The sequence below is a fragment of the Eucyclogobius newberryi genome, unplaced genomic scaffold (assembly GCF_026437365.1).
Source record: "Eucyclogobius newberryi isolate DKJ021-1_F unplaced genomic scaffold, fEucNew1.0.hap1 SCAF_5, whole genome shotgun sequence".
Taxonomy (NCBI): Eukaryota; Metazoa; Chordata; class Actinopteri; order Gobiiformes; family Gobiidae; genus Eucyclogobius; species Eucyclogobius newberryi.
In genome coordinates, this window is record NW_027316167.1 from 34141248 (window position 1) to 34159897 (window position 18650).

General features: G+C 39.2%; 2 protein-coding genes across 3 annotated transcripts in view; both read left to right on the forward strand.

The window, feature by feature from the left end:
* LOC140381215 (multiple epidermal growth factor-like domains protein 11) overlaps positions 1–18650 on the forward strand; it is a 156792-nt gene that overhangs the window by 133175 nt on the left and 4967 nt on the right. For both annotated transcript variants that reach the window (XM_072465242.1, XM_072465243.1), the window contains exons 13-19: positions 552–654; positions 6099–6245; positions 8663–8797; positions 11838–11966; positions 16117–16245; positions 17499–17627; positions 17811–17939. In XM_072465242.1, the coding sequence (XP_072321343.1) occupies positions 552–654; positions 6099–6245; positions 8663–8797; positions 11838–11966; positions 16117–16245; positions 17499–17627; positions 17811–17939 (901 nt within the window). The remainder of the gene's footprint in view (positions 1–551; positions 655–6098; positions 6246–8662; positions 8798–11837; positions 11967–16116; positions 16246–17498; positions 17628–17810; positions 17940–18650) is intronic.
* The window catches only part of dapk2a (death-associated protein kinase 2a), a 216914-nt gene that overhangs the window by 131904 nt on the left and 66360 nt on the right, over positions 1–18650 (forward strand). The gene's annotated exons all lie outside the window — the stretch shown is intronic.

Here is an 18650-nt window from a genome sequence, read left to right on the forward strand (position 1 = left end):
ACTTATTCAGTACTAATGTATTGTCTTGCATTCAAAAGTTGCAAATACCTGTTTTCACCTACCCTCTAGCTCTGCCCATCACTCTGTACTTACAAAGATTAAAACAATCCACAGGTCACACATAAAAGTCAAAAATGTTACATGGCCATTTTTCAACAGTAAAAAACATGTAAATAAAAGTCTGCTCCTTCTATGAATTGTCTCTGAGCCGCACTTCAGCTCTTCACTTCATTCAGGGCTAAAGAAAGGATTCACAGAACCGTAGTTTCTATCGTAACTTTCGGCTAAATGAGCTAAATCCCAAACAAATAATACATTTCAAGAATAATTAGTTTGGATATTTGTTTCAAAAACAGTGAATCTCTAACTACAGAGTTATATAAACCTATCCTCCATTTGGAATGAACAATAAAAGGATCAGCTCTGGGTTTGCCAAGACCAAGGCTGAATGCCAAAACAAATGTAAAAGGTACTTTTGGAAATCTCTGATCAACAGCTTTGTTTCATCTGCACTAAAGAGGATATTAATATTTAAATGTTTGTTTGTTTAGTCTGGGAGCTTCGGTCTGGACTGCGGAGAGGCCTGTGACTGTGTGAACTCTGAGGGGTGTGATCCAGAGACCGGACACTGCCGCTGCCTCGCCGGGTGGACAGGTCAGGACCAGGACCAGGACCAGGACTGGACCTGGACTAAACCAGGACTGGATCAGGACTAAAACAGGACTAAACCAGGACTGGACCTGGACTGGACCAGGACTAAACCAGGACTGGAGCAGAATTAACTGTTTTTCTGTGAAATAACATGACCCGAAAAGTTTAAAAAGCATTTTAAAAGACAGAAGTTATGAGATCTCAACAAGTCGAGTTTGACCATCGACTCCTTTAAAAGCTTTTAGACTGTTTACTTTTGGTTGGTGCACCTTCATCAGCGTCTAACAAGATAAACTACATCTCAAACTTTCACTTCCTCCTTAGATGTGTTCAGGACATTTCCTTCACTTCCAGCCTCTTAAATATTTGTATTTCTCCATAAATACCCTGTGAAAGCGCCCTTCAATGTTCAGTACAACCTTTCAAATATATGTCCGTTTTTTGTCCTGAAAGTTGCCTCAGTTTTATCTTCAGTCTGCAACGGAGAGAGCCGTGGTGAAAAATAACTCTTTCTTTGTTACTTGACTTGTTACGGTAAAAGCTGTAACATGTTCTTCTTGTCGCTCTGAGGTTAAGCCACGCGCTCTCATAAGGATTTATTCCGAGCCAGTGATGCCAAGGACAAAACAAACAGAACATGATGCAGAATAAGAACAAGAGAACCAAGAGTCCAAGATAATAATATAGAAATAAAACTCTGATGCTTGAAATGGAGTGGGAAGAATTAATCATCTGGCTTTAGTTCACTGTGTACATCTTACATCCAGCAGCATTAACACTTGAGAGGAAAAGGAAATATGAATTGCTAAACTAGTTTAAGAATTTCATGCATTTCAAACCATTTTAGAGGTTTGAAATTCCAGTATTTTTATTATTATCTATTTTTAATTTATATTCTTACTTTATATTTATATTATATTATTTATTTTAGTATTTTTATTATTACTTTATATTTATATTATATCATTTATTTTAGTATTTATATTATTTCTTTATATTATATTATTTATTTTGGATTTATATTATTACTTTATGCTATATTATTTATTATAGTATTTTTATTATTACTTTATATTTATATTATATTATTTATTTTTAGATTTATATTATTACTTTATATTCATATCATATTATTTATGTTATTATTTTTATTATTACTATTAAAGGAAAGGATATTTAGTTGTTTGCAGTGTGATAATTAAAATTGCGATTTCAATTTGATCGAATCGCAAAGGACACATGGTACCATGCAGGGCATCTGGGTTTATTACAAACTGATTTTAATCTTAGGATCTAACAACCCAAAGTCAGGAGGTCCTTCTGCTTTCTGATGTTTGTGTAGATGTGAATAACTCAGCGTCACAGTTGTCTTCAGTCGCATGGATATGTGATTTGAACATGTTTACTTCATATCTGAGATCGGTCACATTGGTCTGACGTGTTCCTCGCTCTCACAAGTCCTTTGGCACAGTTCACATTCAGATGACTCATGTAGTGAACGTGATAAGGTCAAATATCTAGCAGCGTGAAACAGCGGTAACATCACTCATAACATATCAAATACATGGCCCGTGACAGTTACACAAGGAATGAATGAAAAGGAGAAGAAAGAAGAGCCGTCTTATGTTATCTGCCCCTTTTGAAACTCGTACTCACACTGATATTTTAAAACACATTACTATAAACTTTCTCTCAACAAACCCATTTTCTTTTTCATCTTTACTAGTTATGATCTGTTTCATGTCTTTCTTAAATGCCGTTTTTGCTCTTGATTCTTCTTTCTTTTGTCACAGAAACACTTTACTTTTCTTTACTTTGGTTATGAATCTGGGCTTTTTGAAAATAAGTTACTTTGCTTTCCACATTACTTTGAGAATACTTAGGTCAGCAATATCATGTGTTTTTAGTACTTTAAGTTGAACAAATAATGGGTTTGATGGATCTCTAAAACGACTATAGGTGACACTTCTCAAGGCCCTTTTTGCTTGTAAATATGTTGTGCAAATATGCGGCAATAGTTTAGATTATTTACTGAACTGTCCACAAACCCATAAGAACAGTTTTTACAACATTGTTACTTGGACAAACACATATTTAAAACCCTTTAAGTGTCAAGCCCTTCCTTTCCATTGTTTCCTGTTTGCGCTCGCTGCTAAGTTGTGTACGGGACATGGCCATAGGGAGAAGTGATGCATGCTGGGAGTCGTGTAAGCGTCCCAAATCAATGCAGTACAAGTGTTAATTGTGAATGTAAAGGGAGTTTAGGCCTGGGTGACTTTGACAGCGTGTATCAGTGTATCCAGTGTACTGTCCCGCGCCTTAGACCTCTAATCCTCAGTTTTCCTCCATAATAACCCTGGTGACGGGCGAAAACGGGCTACTGCCTTCTCTAATTGTCAATCAGTGAAGCGCCGATGATCGATACACGGCTGATAAATATGGAGGAGCGCTGTCAGGAGAAACAGAGAGGGAATGTGTTCAAACCACCGGCTGTCGCTGCTGTTGAACACGTTTTTATGTGGCAAAGACAACGCTAAATCTGTACATTTAAAAGTGTTGGAGCCACTCACAATGTTTCACAGCAGTAAACCTGTCTCTCTCCATGGTGATCAAAACGTGTAATTGAATAAATGCGAGCATGATACCAATCAAACTACTAGAAGCATTAAACTTCAGTGTTTAACTTGATCAATCAAAGAATCAAAGTTAGAATTAAACATAAAAAAAAAGTACAATTACACAAGCTTCTAATGAGTTACTCTCCACTCCAGGCAACAGCTGAAGATGTTTTATTTCTCATCCAAGAGGCTTCATCAATCAGCTTTTAAAGAGCAATAAAAGTCCCAATCCAAGTCATTATTTCCATTATTTCAGATACAAAAGCTTTTCAAACCTACAGCTTACACAGTGTCTCGCTTGATTTATCTACAGTGGGCACCAGCCAAACGTACTCAATGAAATCACTCGTCCTTTAATGAAATCATACTGTCAAATGAATATGAACACAACGCCTTGAATAAATGAGTTATTTTGGAAATCGTCCGTCTGTGTCTTCTGCTGCCCTTTGACCTAACAAGGACTTAATCAGGACTAAACCAGAGCTACACCAGGACAAAGGGTCACTAAATCCAGAAGAGTAGAAGAAGAAAAACATAATGATGAGACAAGAGAAATAAATAACACACTAAGACAAAGCTCGACCAGGATCACTTCTCCATCAGGACTTCACTGGGACCAGGACTCGTGCTCGGTTTCAGGCCGTTGCTGTTGTTGGAGGTCCGTAATGAGCCCCCGCTGCTGCTGCTGCCGCCGCCTAAACTCATCCAGCTCTGCACATGTCATAAATGAGGCGCTCTCTTCTCACTCGGGATTACCTCTTTCAAACTCAAAGATATTTCGTACACCGGTCTAATGCCTCACGCCTTTATCTGAAGCTTAATGAAGAAGCTGCAGGTTTCCTCTGAACAAGGCGTAATTGAGTTCTAATGGCGCCCGCGAGCGCTCTGAAACCCCTCATGTTCCAAACGGGCAGTAGTGCTGCTCACGTGCTTTTCTTTGCATATCGAAGTATTCTTTCTCGTCCCGTTGGGCCTTTAAACGGAAACAACACAGTGAGCGCCGGTTATGTGGAAGGACACTAGTATCTACCGTAAATAGTCTACTGAAGCACTTTCTGTAGTACTATTTATCCTTCCACTGCAGCTGCTATGGTCCATGTACAAAGTATGAAAGTAGTATTATAATAATCAGTTATGCTCGTTTTAAGTTTTCAACGGCGCAACATTCCCTCGATTCCCTGATTAGGAATAAATAAAGGTTGTTTTCCTTCAAAATAAAAAAGTCAACTAGAAAAGAGAACGTTCATTTGACCCACTGCGGGGGAATTCCAGTGTTGCAACGTAAAGTTCATTAGGAGAACAGAAAAGTGTAATAAAAAATAAGAAGAGGAACTATTCATATTTGGACCAAGTGGGACTTTTTGTCAGACTAGACGTGCCGTACTTTTATTCTAGTTCTTTGTGTGTTATGTGCTACTCGTCCTGCTCTGTGTTCTGTGTTTTGTGAGTTGGAATAAAAAATAAATGTATAAATAAAAACTAATAATAAAATAGACCCAGCTCTGTGCCTTCGTTTATGTCCAGTGCAGCTTATGGACAAGAATGAATATCAGGTAAAGTGACTTAAGTGAATTATACAGTTAAGAACAGTACGTCATTTTAGAACAGTAAATATGTGACTTTATGGGAATAATATTGCTTGTTGAGAATAAAAATGTAAATATCTGTAAAATAAAGTCTGAGCGAAATACATTTTAGGCAAAAGAAGTTTATTTGTAGAGCACAATTTGTATAAGACAATTCAAAGTGCTTCAGACAACAAGAAAAAAAATGCATTATTTGATCAATGTTATCAAAATTTCAATACCTAATTCATGTTTTTCTCAATGAAGTGACCCTTGTGCTCTTTGTAAAAAGGTTGTGTAATATGCTCTTTCGTCGATTAGGATCCTTTAGTTCTTTAGTTCTTTTATGTATTTAAAGTGCGGACAAAAGAGTGTAAAAGCATTAAACTACTACTTTAAAGGTCAAGTTAAAGGTAATGTGCTTTATTTATCATTACTGACATTGTACAAAATCCCATTGAGATCCTCTCCAACATTTTTACAAAAATGGACAAAGTATTTCTTCATCTAATGCTTGTTTTATACTAACAGTAATTACAGGACATTATGGGAGTGTGTTCAACCACAGCTCTGATCCTGCACAAACGTCTGAGAGAAACACGCAACACTGACGAAACACTTCCCTCAGCTCATTAAACACCAAAAGTTTGCAACAAATTTCACTGTTTTTTGGCATCTCCCTCTGCATAGAGCTAATATATCTATTACAGCGCATATTAGTTTATTATGGGAGCAGAATAGTGACACTGGGGGTGTTGCCCAGTGTCGTGGGTTTGAATCCCGACTCCCAACGATTTACTGCATGTCCTCCCCTCGCTCTCATTCCCCACTTCACCCTGTCCTCTCCTGTCTAATAAAGCTGACAAAATCTTTAAAAAAGAGGTGAGACACTGGGGCTAAATTTGCTCATAAACTAGGTCTAAATCTGGATTGTACAAGTTCAGAAAACGGTCCTTAAACGTACAAAACGCTCCTGAACATGACTCTTCTTGCTAGAGTGACCACTTCGAATAGTCTTTACTCTTAAATGTTGTGTTTTAAGGTGGGACGTAGTGGGCCGGACTCAGGAAATGTAATCATTTAAACATGAGGCAGTGAAAGAGTCACACTGTAAAAGTATATGCTGTGAGTAAATCAAATCCTTTTAATTAAACTCTTGTGGCACATGAAAAAGTGGGACCTTTTCTAAACAAGTGGGACGAGGGACAGAGGACTTATTGTCTGTGGACCGGGGGTCACCTTGTGCCTCACTGGTGTGTTTCAGGGGTGCAGTGTGACAGCCTGTGCACTGAGGGGCGCTGGGGTCCAAACTGCTCCTTCAGCTGCTCCTGTGAGAACGGAGGCTCCTGTTCCCCCCAAGACGGGGCGTGTGCCTGTGCGCCGGGCTACAGAGGGACCAACTGCAGGAGACGTGAGTACTGATACCAATACCGATACCGATACTACTATAGGACCAGGCTAAGGAAAAGCAAGGGACATTTTAAAAAGCTTCAAACTATATACACAATATTTTTAGTTTTCTTTAAAGATGACATTCTACTTTTGTCTTTTTATGAAGAGTGAGTATGTGCCACGCCCTGAGCCAAACTCAACCAGAACTGTGTAATCAGGTTTGTTTATTTCAGTGACTCATGTGGCAGACGTTCATTGGTCCTCTGTCTTTTAGAACTAAATCAGTCTTCTCTCACTTGAGTCTCTTTTAAAGTGGACAGACCATGCCTGTCTCTGATTGGCCGATCCACCTGTCAATCACACCCATCTGAATACACAGAGATGAAACCTGTCACCACACTGACAATGAAAAATACTGTAATACTGTAAATATCATTGCAGGTACAAAGTCGGGTGTGATTTTTGTGATTTTGTTGTAAATGAGTTTATGTGTATCTCATGTGTGACTGAAATAAATGAACCTGAGTTTGGAGTCTCAGTGGAGGCGGAGCCCAGACTGCGCTCGTCTGGACCTCAGGCTGGTTCAAAGGTGGAGTGAAGGATAAAACTCCGGATTTTAGAGAGCACTGGTTCTGTGCTTGTCAAGTCGGATGTTAAAGTTTATGCGTTTGGGAGATGGCCAATGTTTTTACCTTGAATTATGGATTTTATACCAACGCTGTTATGAATATGTCGCAGTTCTGATAAGAGGATTTCAAGGACACTTTATCACTTAATATAAGTTTAGTGTCTGAGAGAAAGAGACAGGAAAACAAGAGACGCAGTGATACAAGAAGACTTTTTGCCCAGAAATTCACATTTGAAAGTGAAGAAAAACTGATTTCTATTCAAAGGAAAAAGCACAAATACCAATTTCTAATCAAATGAACTCATGCAATACTTAAGTTATAGATTAGTGCAATGTCAAATCACAGTATGGCATTACACTCCAGGCAATTGTGCAGAAGGACTATTCATTTTATTTTTATTTATTTATTGTTTTTTTCTAAGCCTGAACTTTTCACTTAACACACCAAATTTCATCCAGATCTTGTTTATTTATATGTTGAATAAGAAATCCTTAATCTGCTCCTTTTTTCCAATTTACTTGCAATGTGCAGTTTTTTCACACACAAAAGGCCTCAATTTTTAGATGAAAACATGATGGAAAAAGAATTGAAGTGTCCCCGTGTTCAGTGTGTTCCTCTGGTTGTGTTAGTATAACCCGTGTGTCCCTGTGTGTTCAGTGTGTTCCTCTGGTTGTGTTAGTATAACCCGTGTGTCCCTGTGTGTTCAGTGTGTTCCTCTGGTTGTGTTGATATAACCTGTGTGTCCCTGTGTGTTCAGTGTGTTCCTCTGGTTGTGTTAGTATAACCTGTGTGTCCCTGTGTGTTCAGTGTGTTCCTCTGGTTGTGTTAGTATAACCCGTGTGTCCCTGTGTGTTCAGTGTGTTCCTCTGGTTGTGTTGATATAACCTGTGTGTCCCTGTGTGTTCAGTGTGTTCCTCTGGTTGTGTTAGTATAACCTGTGTGTCCCTGTGTGTTCAGTGTGTTCCTCTGGTTGTGTTAGTATAACCCGTGTGTCCCTGTGTGTTCAGTGTGTTCCTCTGGTTGTGTTAGTATAACCCGTGTGTCCCTGTGTGTTCAGTGTGTTCCTCTGGTTGTGTTAGTATAACCCGTGTGTCCCTGTGTGTTCAGTGTGTTCCTCTGGTTGTGTTAGTATAACCCGTGTGTCCCTGTGTGTTCAGTGTGTTCCTCTGGTTGTGTTAGTATAACCCGTGTGTCCCTGTGTGTTCAGTGTGTTCCTCTGGTTGTGTTAGTATAACCCGTGTGTCCCTGTGTGTTCAGTGTGTTCCTCTGGTTGTGTTAGTATAACCCGTGTGTCCCTGTGTGTTCAGTGTGTTCCTCTGGTTGTGTTAGTATAACCCGTGTGTCCCTGTGTGTTTAGTGTGTTCCTCTGGTTGTGTTAGTATAACCCGTGTGTCCCTGTGTGTTCAGTGTGTTCCTCTGGTTGTGTTAGTATAACCCGTGTGTCCCTGTGTGTTCAGTGTGTTCCTCTGGTTGTGTTAGTATAACCCGTGTGTCCCTGTGTGTTCAGTGTGTTCCTCTGGTTGTGTTAGTATAACCCGTGTGTCCCTGTGTGTTCAGTGTGTTCCTCTGGTTGTGTTGATATAACCCGTGTGTCCCTGTGTGTTCAGTGTGTTCCTCTGGTTGTGTTAGTATAACCTGTGTGTCCCTGTGTGTTCAGTGTGTTCCTCTGGTTGTGTTAGTATAACCCGTGTGTCCCTGTGTGTTCAGTGTGTTCCTCTGGTTGTGTTAGTATAACCCGTGTGTCCCTGTGTGTTCAGTGTGTTCCTCTGGTTGTGTTAGTATAACCCGTGTGTCCCTGTGTGTTCAGTGTGTTCCTCTGGTTGGTTCGGGCCCCGCTGCAGTCGCTCGTGTCCCCAGTGCGTCCACAGCAGCGGCTCCTGTCACCACGTCACTGGACTCTGCGATTGTCTGCCCGGCTTCTACGGAGCGCTCTGCAACCAAGGTCAGTGCCGCCCGAAAGGTGGAGATCGGGCCAAGACTACAGCCTGAAGATGTGACCAAAGGGTTTAATGAGAATAACTAATTATACATCAATATTATATTGTGCTTTTTGGACACTCAGGAACGCTTTATAGTATAAAAGACAGCACAAATATAAGAATCAAAGAAATGCACGGTGAGTTTTGAGCTGTGATTGGAAGTTCTGCCGTGATCGTTCCTGCTAAACAAGTGAAACTGATTAACTAAAACCTCAATAACACCACGTTTCTCTGTGATTCAGAGCTAAAAGTAATATTCTAAGGCGTATTAAAAGAAGGTAAGAACCCATCTGAATGACTCAACCATGAGGACCAGTCTTTGGTTCAACATGTGGCCCTCGGTGAAAAATACCCCTGATCTAGAGATAAACAAATATATCGGGTTTATAGGCCAGTACAAGCCAATATTAGTTTGTATTTACTTACTGACTAAAGGACATAAAGCATTTTTCATACAGATTGTAAGTATTGTATTATAATTGGCACTACAAAGACACCCCCCCATCCTATTCTGTCTGTTTAAAAGTACCTCCAGATTCAGATCGCCCCCTGGTGATCAGCGCTGAGATCTAATCCAAACAGTAATCCCAACTCAAAACTCGGGTAAAGAAAAAACGCTCTGCCATGAGAAATAAGCACCGAACACCGTCTGCTCGATGGACAGAAAAGCAGCAGATTTCTGTGTTTGCCTTTCACGGTCTCTGACTTTGGGGGGTGAAAAAACCCAGACACTAAATCATATTTGAAAGTGACTCACCGCTTAACATTACAAAGATCTGCGACGCAAACAAACCTTCTGTCAAATTCAAACTGAACTCCCCTTATCTGTCGTACGCTTGTTTGAGTTGTATTACCAGAGAAGTGACAGTAGATTCACCTTTAAGAACCGTTCTGCAGCCGAGTCGTTTCCCTTGTGGATCAGTCACTAACGCCGCACGAAAACGGCAACCAAACCAAACCTACGAACGTCACGATATCACATTTTACTGTTTCGATTATTGTGAGAAAAAACATTGATTATTCGATAAGTTTGTGAGCCACTTTACAAAATCTAACTCCATGAAAAACAAAATAGAGTTAAATGTGACGAGCCAGGACCAAACTAGAACAAAGGCTTAACTCTCGTAACTTCTCAAATCAATATATATTTATGTGCGCAGAACCCTCAAGCTCCCAGGCCTCTGGTAGAGGACTCGAGCTTGAAGGGGGACCACCCGCGGAGGGTCGAGATGGATATATATATATATATATATATATATATATATATATATATATATATGTATATATATATTTCTTCTTCCTCTCATCTCACCCGTTCTAGAAGAAGTACTCCTTAAGTAAAAGAACAGATACAGGAGCAAAAAAGTATAAGTAAATGTGCCAACTAAAAAATATACACAAGTAAAAGTTTTGAGCTTAGAGGTAGAAAAATGTAATAAAAAGTATTACTATCAAAGCCTTAAATGTGATGATTTTGAAAAGTAATTTTGTCGATCTTTGGTCAACTGTAGCGATTAGAATAAAGCGATTCAGAAGTTAATAAACTCTTGCGTTATTGCCACGTCTTCAGGCCCGGAGCACGTTCTTGTGTAATCAACATTTTAATCCTGTTTGTTTTAATTGCAAACCGTGTGAATCATGTGTTTGAGAAATGAGAAACGACGCCCCCTGCAGCGCTCTGACTTTTATTCAACACAAATTGTTTACTGGGGTTCGAAGAACTAGCGAGAGGCAATATGATCATCGAATAGCCATTTGATGTTTTTGTTTGTTTATAATTGCATGTATCGTAATTCCAGTCCCATTGTACGTAGTAGTGAGTAAAGTTACTTCAAAGTATTTTTACTCAAGAGAAGTACACAGTAGAGGTAAAAAGTAAAGTGAGCGTAATGTCAACTTACACTTGACGTAACTTCTAATTTTGAATTTGAAGTTATTGTAAGAATTGTGGGACAAGACATGAAATAAAACCAAAATCTGGTGTTTTAAGTGGACAAAATGACAAAAATGAGAAAAACACAAATCAAATCTGAAGGAAATGCAAAAATTCAAATCATTTCAAAACTTATGCCACTTGTAGATTTACTTATTGCTGTTGTTTTGCTCAAATTAAAAGGGAACGTTGTTTCTCTGCTGTCGCTTTGCTAGCTTGTTTGCTTACGACAGGGGGAGATAAAGGACTCTTCAACTCCAGAAACATCTTATTTAATGTTGTTTATCCGGTTTTACTGTAGCCTTTCTTCTTTTAGTCAGTTGTGCCGGGTGCAAACTAAATATTTAGCAGAGTTGTAGACTTTTATACTTTTTGTTGTTATTTTCACATTTGAATTTTATATGTTTGTGTTTTGAGCTCTTATTTAGGAGAAACTTTCATGCCACTCGGGCAGTTTTCCACAAAAATTCCAAATTGTTGTTATTCCGCCAAACCACCACCACCACCACCGAGAGGCCTTTTTCTCTTCTTGACCAACTTTTCAATCGCGAATCAGATACTGTATGTTTGAAATGAAAGCAGATAAAGCGCTGGCAGATGCAAAGGGCTGCGCCTGGAACAGATGTCTAAACTCTCCTTCGTCACAGCTTCACTTGCCGCTTCTTATCTTCCATGTGTGTTTGGGAGATGGAGAGATTATAATTGATTCGAAAGGAAACTGAAATGTGTTTGCCTGGTTTTATCTCCGTCTGAGTAACGTCAAAAGCAAACGGACCGGCTCCAGAATGAGGGGCTAATCACACAAAGAGCACTATTTTCACTTCCCACAGTGACGAAGGATTAAACTGGGGCAATTTTTAAAAAAAAATCTTCTCACTCATATTATTACATTTGCTATTTCTATTTTATTTGCAGGTTTCTGTTCAAAGTTCACGTCTTAAACACATTAAGAGTCGACAGAAGTTCTAAACTTAATTCACGCTTCGAGCTATACCGCTGCTATAAAGGTTGTTTTAAATCGAGTTTCATATTCTGTATCTCTGTCTCTCTCTTCTCTGAACGCCCCACAGTGTGTCCCAGTGCCAAGTTCGGAAAGGCCTGCGCTGAGTCCTGTTCGTGCACAAACAACAGCACGTGTAACCCCATCGACGGCTCGTGCCAGTGTTACCCCGGCTGGATCGGACGAAACTGCTCCGACTGTAAGACACTTATTTATTACACGTTATTTATCATTATTATATTACTTACGGGACACTTTTGACCCTTTTATTGTTGTTACCGCGTCAGAAACTAGGCTGGAGTCGTGTTTTGCTTAATTCGCGCTTGTTTTAGTCATCCTGTTTGCAAGGTCGTCTTCACTCAGCGCTCAAAAAACACACCAATTCAATTTTCCCCAGATTTTTGCAACTGTACTTAGTGTTACATAGTTTTTAAGTTTCATAAACCGTCTTCGGATTTGTTCTGAAACACGACTATTGTCACGTTGCCTGTGGGCTATTTATTTGTTTACTGTTCAACGCCTAAATATCACATTCCAAACAGAGGTGTAGACATTATTTTAAAAGAAAATGTGAAATACTAATCCCAAAGTGACCAAAAGCAGGTTCTAAAGCCAAGTTAAGCCACAAGAATAGAATACGTAATTTATCCACAGTTTTTTAAAATTAAATCTTTATTTAAAGGCGTAATGGACAATTTTTGGGTGATTTGAGAACTGCATAGGCACTTCCGCACACTGAGGGAACTATATTATGATAGATCCTTAGACACACGGAAACGTGCTGCTCTCATGGGGACGACCAAGGACGCGGCTGCAGGTGAGCGGTAGGTGCGTTTTATGATTGATACATGGCAGGACTAATCGGCAGTCCACGCCACGAGGAAATGAGACTCAGATTTGGGCAAAAAAAATCGTCCATTCAACCTTTAACCAGGAAAGTCCCATCACACATTACAAATATTTCAAACCATAGATTCTGTTTCCACACCTTTCAACATAGGTATCTAAATTAACCTATTACCAGTCTCTGTGCCAACACTTGGTACAGAAGCAACAGTGAGTTTTTATAGTGAGTTTGCACAAAGATATGGAGGCACAGACACATGATTCCCCTGTAAATAAACATAAGTTCACATAATTTATGTCACTGTAATCCAAGCTTGTTCCTAAAGTAAAAGCCAATTTTTCTTAAATGATTGTTCAACATGTGCTGAGGTTCTCTTGTTTATTCAATTATTACTTTGTTTAGTGGAAATAATATATGTGGCAAATTAAATATTTGTCATAGTTTTACATCAGTCAAGATGAAAAATAAAAGTTCTGAAGTTCTGAAGCAGAATCTTTCTGTGATGTCATCAATGTGCGACATCAAAATTCAGGGACACTTTACACACATCAGACACAATTATCTCCGTTTCAAACAGTTATTTAACAAAATAAATATATTTGCAGGTTTTATCACTTATCAAGCCATAATTGTGTAATTTATATGGATTTAGCCCTTTGTTTACAGTATGATTCAATTAAATGTATTTTTGTATTGCCTCAAATTCACCACAGCAGTTGCCTCGAAGGGCGAACGGCTGCTAGGTAACAGCTTCAATTCAATTCAATTTATTTTTTTAACGCCAAAAGTCACAACAGCAGTTGCCTTGAGGGGCGACAGTGAAAAACAGATTAAACAATGTTCATAGGGACTTGGCAATGTCCCAGGGTCCCCTGTCCTTAGACCCTCCTTCTCGGCCAGGAAAAACTACAAAACCTGCTTGGGAAAAAGTAGAAACCTGGAGGAGTTCCACAGTGAAGGATCCAACTCTTTTGGACAGAGGGCGAGAGGGAGACAGTGAAGCTGGAGCCACTCAGGAGGAGAACCAGTTCCTCGAGGCAGATGAAGATCATATGGAGTAGAGATCGTTTCTTCAGGGAGTTGAGGAGCATCTGGGTCCACAGGTCATCGATGTGCCTGTCCTACTCCCGGCGGAGAGGTGGGGAAAGCAGAAGAAAAGGCAATGAACAGTTTGCAAGTGAAATTAGATATTAAATATTATTTGATAGAATAAGTACCGGTAGTCAGAAGCAGAGGATAGTGCTCAAGCTGCCATACTTCCCCCAGCACAGTTGCTACTTTTTTCTGTTCCTAACTGGCCTGACCATAAGCAATTTCAAAGAGGAACGTTTTAAGCCTGGTCTTAAATGAAGAGACTGTCGGCCTCTTTAACATGGACAGGAGCTGATTCCATAACACAGGAGCTTGGGAGATAAACGCTCTACCTCATACAGTACTTTTAGAGACTTTGAGAGAGAAGCACTCTGTTTGGATGATATGGTTCTATAGCATCTTTGAGGTAGGATGGGGCCATGTCATTTATGGCTTTGTAGGTCAGGAGGAAGATTTTAAATTTGATTCTAAACTCGACAGGAGCCAGTGAAGAGACTTGAGCACCGGCGTAATATACTCTCTTCTTTTAGTTCCTGTTAGTAATCTTGCTGCTGCATTTTGAATCTGTTGAAAGCTTTTTATAGTGTTTTTAGCACACGCTGAGAGCAGGGAGTTACAGTAGTCTCATCAAGACGTTACAAATACATGGAGTTTTTCAGCATTGCTTTTAAGGCTTCTGATTTTGGCTATAATTATTGCGCAAATGGAAATAGGCTGTTTTACAGACTTGATTTATGTGCCTCAGTCACATCTGCTGCTCACCTCCAACCAGGAATATATATACAATATAAACGTCAACAAAAGTGTCAAACTGGGAGGAAAAAAGTAAAATCTTAATTATTATGTTACACTTGAGTGAAATGTGTAATCTAAAACAATGTCACAACATATTTAATTCACTTTTTTCATCTAAAAACAGTAGGGCTGATATTTTGTAAATAATTACAATTAAAGTTTAAAAAAACAATAAACATCCTGGTAAAAACAATAAAAAAGAGTGTCTGATATTTTCATCTTAAAATAAAACTAAAGGAAAGTTCAAGGACAGTTACAACAACAACAAAAATCTAAAATATTTACCAGACTTGACAACGATTATAATGAAATGGCATAAGCTGGAATGACCAAAACAATGGAAAAGACCAAACCTTTTAAAAATAATGACCAAATTAAGTGGAAACAGTGTCCGGCTGTTTGACATATTGGACCTCAGAAACAACTTTGTAAATCACTGCACCAATTAGCAGAGCACAAGAATGTGTTTAGACTTAGTTTGGACAATGGTCACAACACTGCAAAATCAAATATCTACATGCTTTAAAAATCTTTACATAGATGTATTTATTGTTTTATTATGGCTGATCAATGTATTGCAAAAATAACGATATCGCAATATTGGCTTACACAATAATCAATATCACCATAAACTAAATGTATAACACAATGACACCAAGGCCCTCCAAAATGTAGTTTTTTGTTGTTATTTTTTTAATGAAAATTTTGAAAAAACCTGATTTTGTTCACAATTTTAGCCTTTTTTAGTCTGGACCAAGGGGCAAAATGCACTAGAGCACTTCCTGGATAAACACCTGATGACATCACAATGTGGAATAGAGCATTTTGAGGTCTGGGGAGAAAGACAGGTTCACTCTGACATGTGTAAATTAAACAAAACCGAACTGCAGATACCGATATGTTTTTGACCAGGAAACTACATAAACGTGACTATATAAGGCGATTCTAAATCAACTTTAAAGGACAAATAGTTTGCATTATTTCTATTGTTAGTTGCCTTTAAACATGCTCTTGAGTATCTTTAGTTTGGCATCTCATGTTTTAGAATTTAGAATTTTTTTTTTATAACAAACAGAATTTAATTTGTCTTTGTTTGGAGATTCAATGTTTTTGATGCAAAAGTGAACTTTCTAACCAGTATTAATCATACTAGCGTGAATTAAGCTACATGCTGCTTGTTTTTGATGAGGGAACAATGTTAGAACAGGGTTAAAAGCTAAAAAATGGATAAAGTTTGCATAATTATGTGTCCTTTAATGAGATTGTTACAACAGTTTCCTCATCATTAATTACTCAAAGCTGTATCTTGCATGTTTTCCCCTAACCCGTATCCCTGCCCACATTATAATAGTTCCAATTAATTTGAAAATGTTGGAGAATTGTCACTTTTTTCAAAGAACACTCACTTGTTAACAGTGAAATGTCTGGGCTTATCAGTGCTGCAGTTTTGAACAGGAAGTCAATGGACCTGTTTCTACCTGTTATTAAGCCGTTTTAGATCAATATTGCCGTTTACAATGAACAAAATTTAAAATAATGATCTACTTAATAGTTCAGTATTAATTATGTAAAAAAAATACTTTATATGTCCCATTTACCCTTTTCCCTGGTGCAGCGTGTCCCCAGGGCTGGTGGGGGCCCGACTGTATCCACTCCTGTAACTGTCACAACGGGGCCGAGTGCAGCGCGGTGGATGGAGAGTGTGACTGTGGACCCGGGTGGACCGGACTCTACTGCACTCAACGTACGCACAAACACACAAACACACACACAGCACAAAACAGATGTACAACAAAACAAGGTGACTAAACCTGGACTAGATCCGGACAAAACAAGGACTAGATCAGGACTAAACCTGGACTAGATCCGGACAAAACAAGGACTAGATCAGGACTAAACCTGGACTAGAACAGGACTAAACCTGGACTAGATCAGGACTAAAGAAGGACTAGATCAGGACTAAACCTGGACTAGATCAGGACTAAACCTGGACTAGATCAGGACTAAACCTGGACTAGATCAGGACTAAACCTGGACTAGATCAGGACTAAACCTGGACTAGATCAGGACTAAAGAAGGACTAGATCAGGACTAAACCTGGACTAGATCAGGACTAAAGAAGGACTAGATCAGGAGTCCTGATCTCCTCCAGGTTTAGTCCTGATCTAGTCCTTCTTTAGATCAGGACTAAAACTGGACTAGATAAAGACTACACCTGGACTAGATAAAGACTACACCTGGACTAGATAAAGACTACACCTGGACTAGAACAGGACTAAACCTGGACTAGATCAGGACTAAACCTGGACTAGAACAGGACTAAACCTGGACTAGATCAGGACTAAACCTGGACTAGAACAGGACTAAACCTGGACTAGATCAGGACTAAACCTGGACTAGAACAGGACTAAACCTGGACTAGATCAGGACTAAACCTGGACTAGATCAGGACTAAACCTGGACTAGAACAGGACTAAACCTGGACTAGATCAGGACTAAACCTGGACTAGATCAGGACTAAACCTGGACTAGATAAAGACTACACCTGGACTAGAACAGGACTAAACCTGGACTAGATCAGGACTAAACCTGGACTAGATCAGGACTAAACCTGGACTAGATAAAGACTACACCTGGACTAGAACAGGACTAAACCTGGACTAGATCAGGACTAAACCTGGACTAGATCAGGACTAAACCTGGACTAGATCAGGACTAAACCTGGACTAGATCAGGACTAAACCTGGACTAGATCAGGACTAAAATGGGCTCTATTTAGGACCAAATAAAGACAAGTGTGAACAAAGCCTGAGTCAAACTTTATTGATCCACAACGTGGACACATCTCGCACATTACAATAAAAATTGAAATAAAATTCTAAATAGTGAAAGTCGCAAAAGCCGTGTTTTATAATATACAAATACACAGATATGTACAGTATGTAGTATGTACAAGAAGAATACAATAAAACAGTTTCTCTTCTCTCCCCCCTGCAGGCTGCCCCTCTGGTTTCTTCGGGCCTCATTGTGCCGAGGTTTGCCGCTGTCAGAACGGAGGCGACTGCGACCACATCACTGGCGACTGCTCCTGTCGAACCGGCTTCATCGGAAGCAACTGTGAACTCAGTAACTACCACCAGCAGCTTCTCTTCTCTGGGTTTATTTAGTTTATGCTTCCGGAGGGATGGGAAAAGATGAGGGGATCTGCTGAAAATCTAAATGATAAAAGTGTCATACGAGCTCTTATGATGGTTAGAGTAAATTCCCTTTCCATATTAGACTACACCAGACTGTCTTGTTTGTGTCTAGAGTGTCCGTCCGGGACGTTCGGTTACGGCTGTCAGCAGCTCTGCGAGTGCATGAACAACGCCACCTGTGACTACGTAACTGGAACCTGCTACTGCAGCATCGGCTTCAAGGGAATCCGCTGTGACCAGGGTGAGACGCTGAGGTTAAGGTGCTCGTTTTGACCTGCGTTTGACTCTGAAACAAAACACACAGACTTGAGCAGGTGATAAACAATAAAAGAAAGAATGAAAATGGTTTATGTTTGTTGTTTTCATGTTCTCGAATGTTAAGACAAGAATTCCTTATTGATTACACTCTACTTTACCATGAAATATTAAAAGGTGACTTCACAAATCTTGAAACTGATGACTTCTATCAGTGACTAGACTCATAAACTTGCTGTATTACAAGAAAACCTGCATTTTAACGATATTCCTTGTACGGTAGTCTGTACGTTCTGAAACCCAGCAATACGGGCCAGATCAGCTCACTGCGTATAAAAACCCTCCACAGAACAGACCGATTAATCACTTTCAGATCTCATATATATCTCAACTGAATGATCACCAAACAAGAAGTTAAAAGATGCAGAAAAACATGAATTATCTGTTAAAACGCCCTTTGCTGTTTTGTCATTAAAAGTTGCTTCCCCAGGCTTTAACAATCTGTATGTTTTCGTCATATAAATGATAATTACAGTTTGAGATACTCTGATATTGTTTTGTAATTGTCAATAACTACTACACTGCTACTAATTTGACATGGGACATTATTTAAATGTTGTGTCACAAGCAAAATAATTAATAATTGTTAAAGTTGCTGTCAGTTTAAACATTGCATCGATGTGAATATTTATAATTC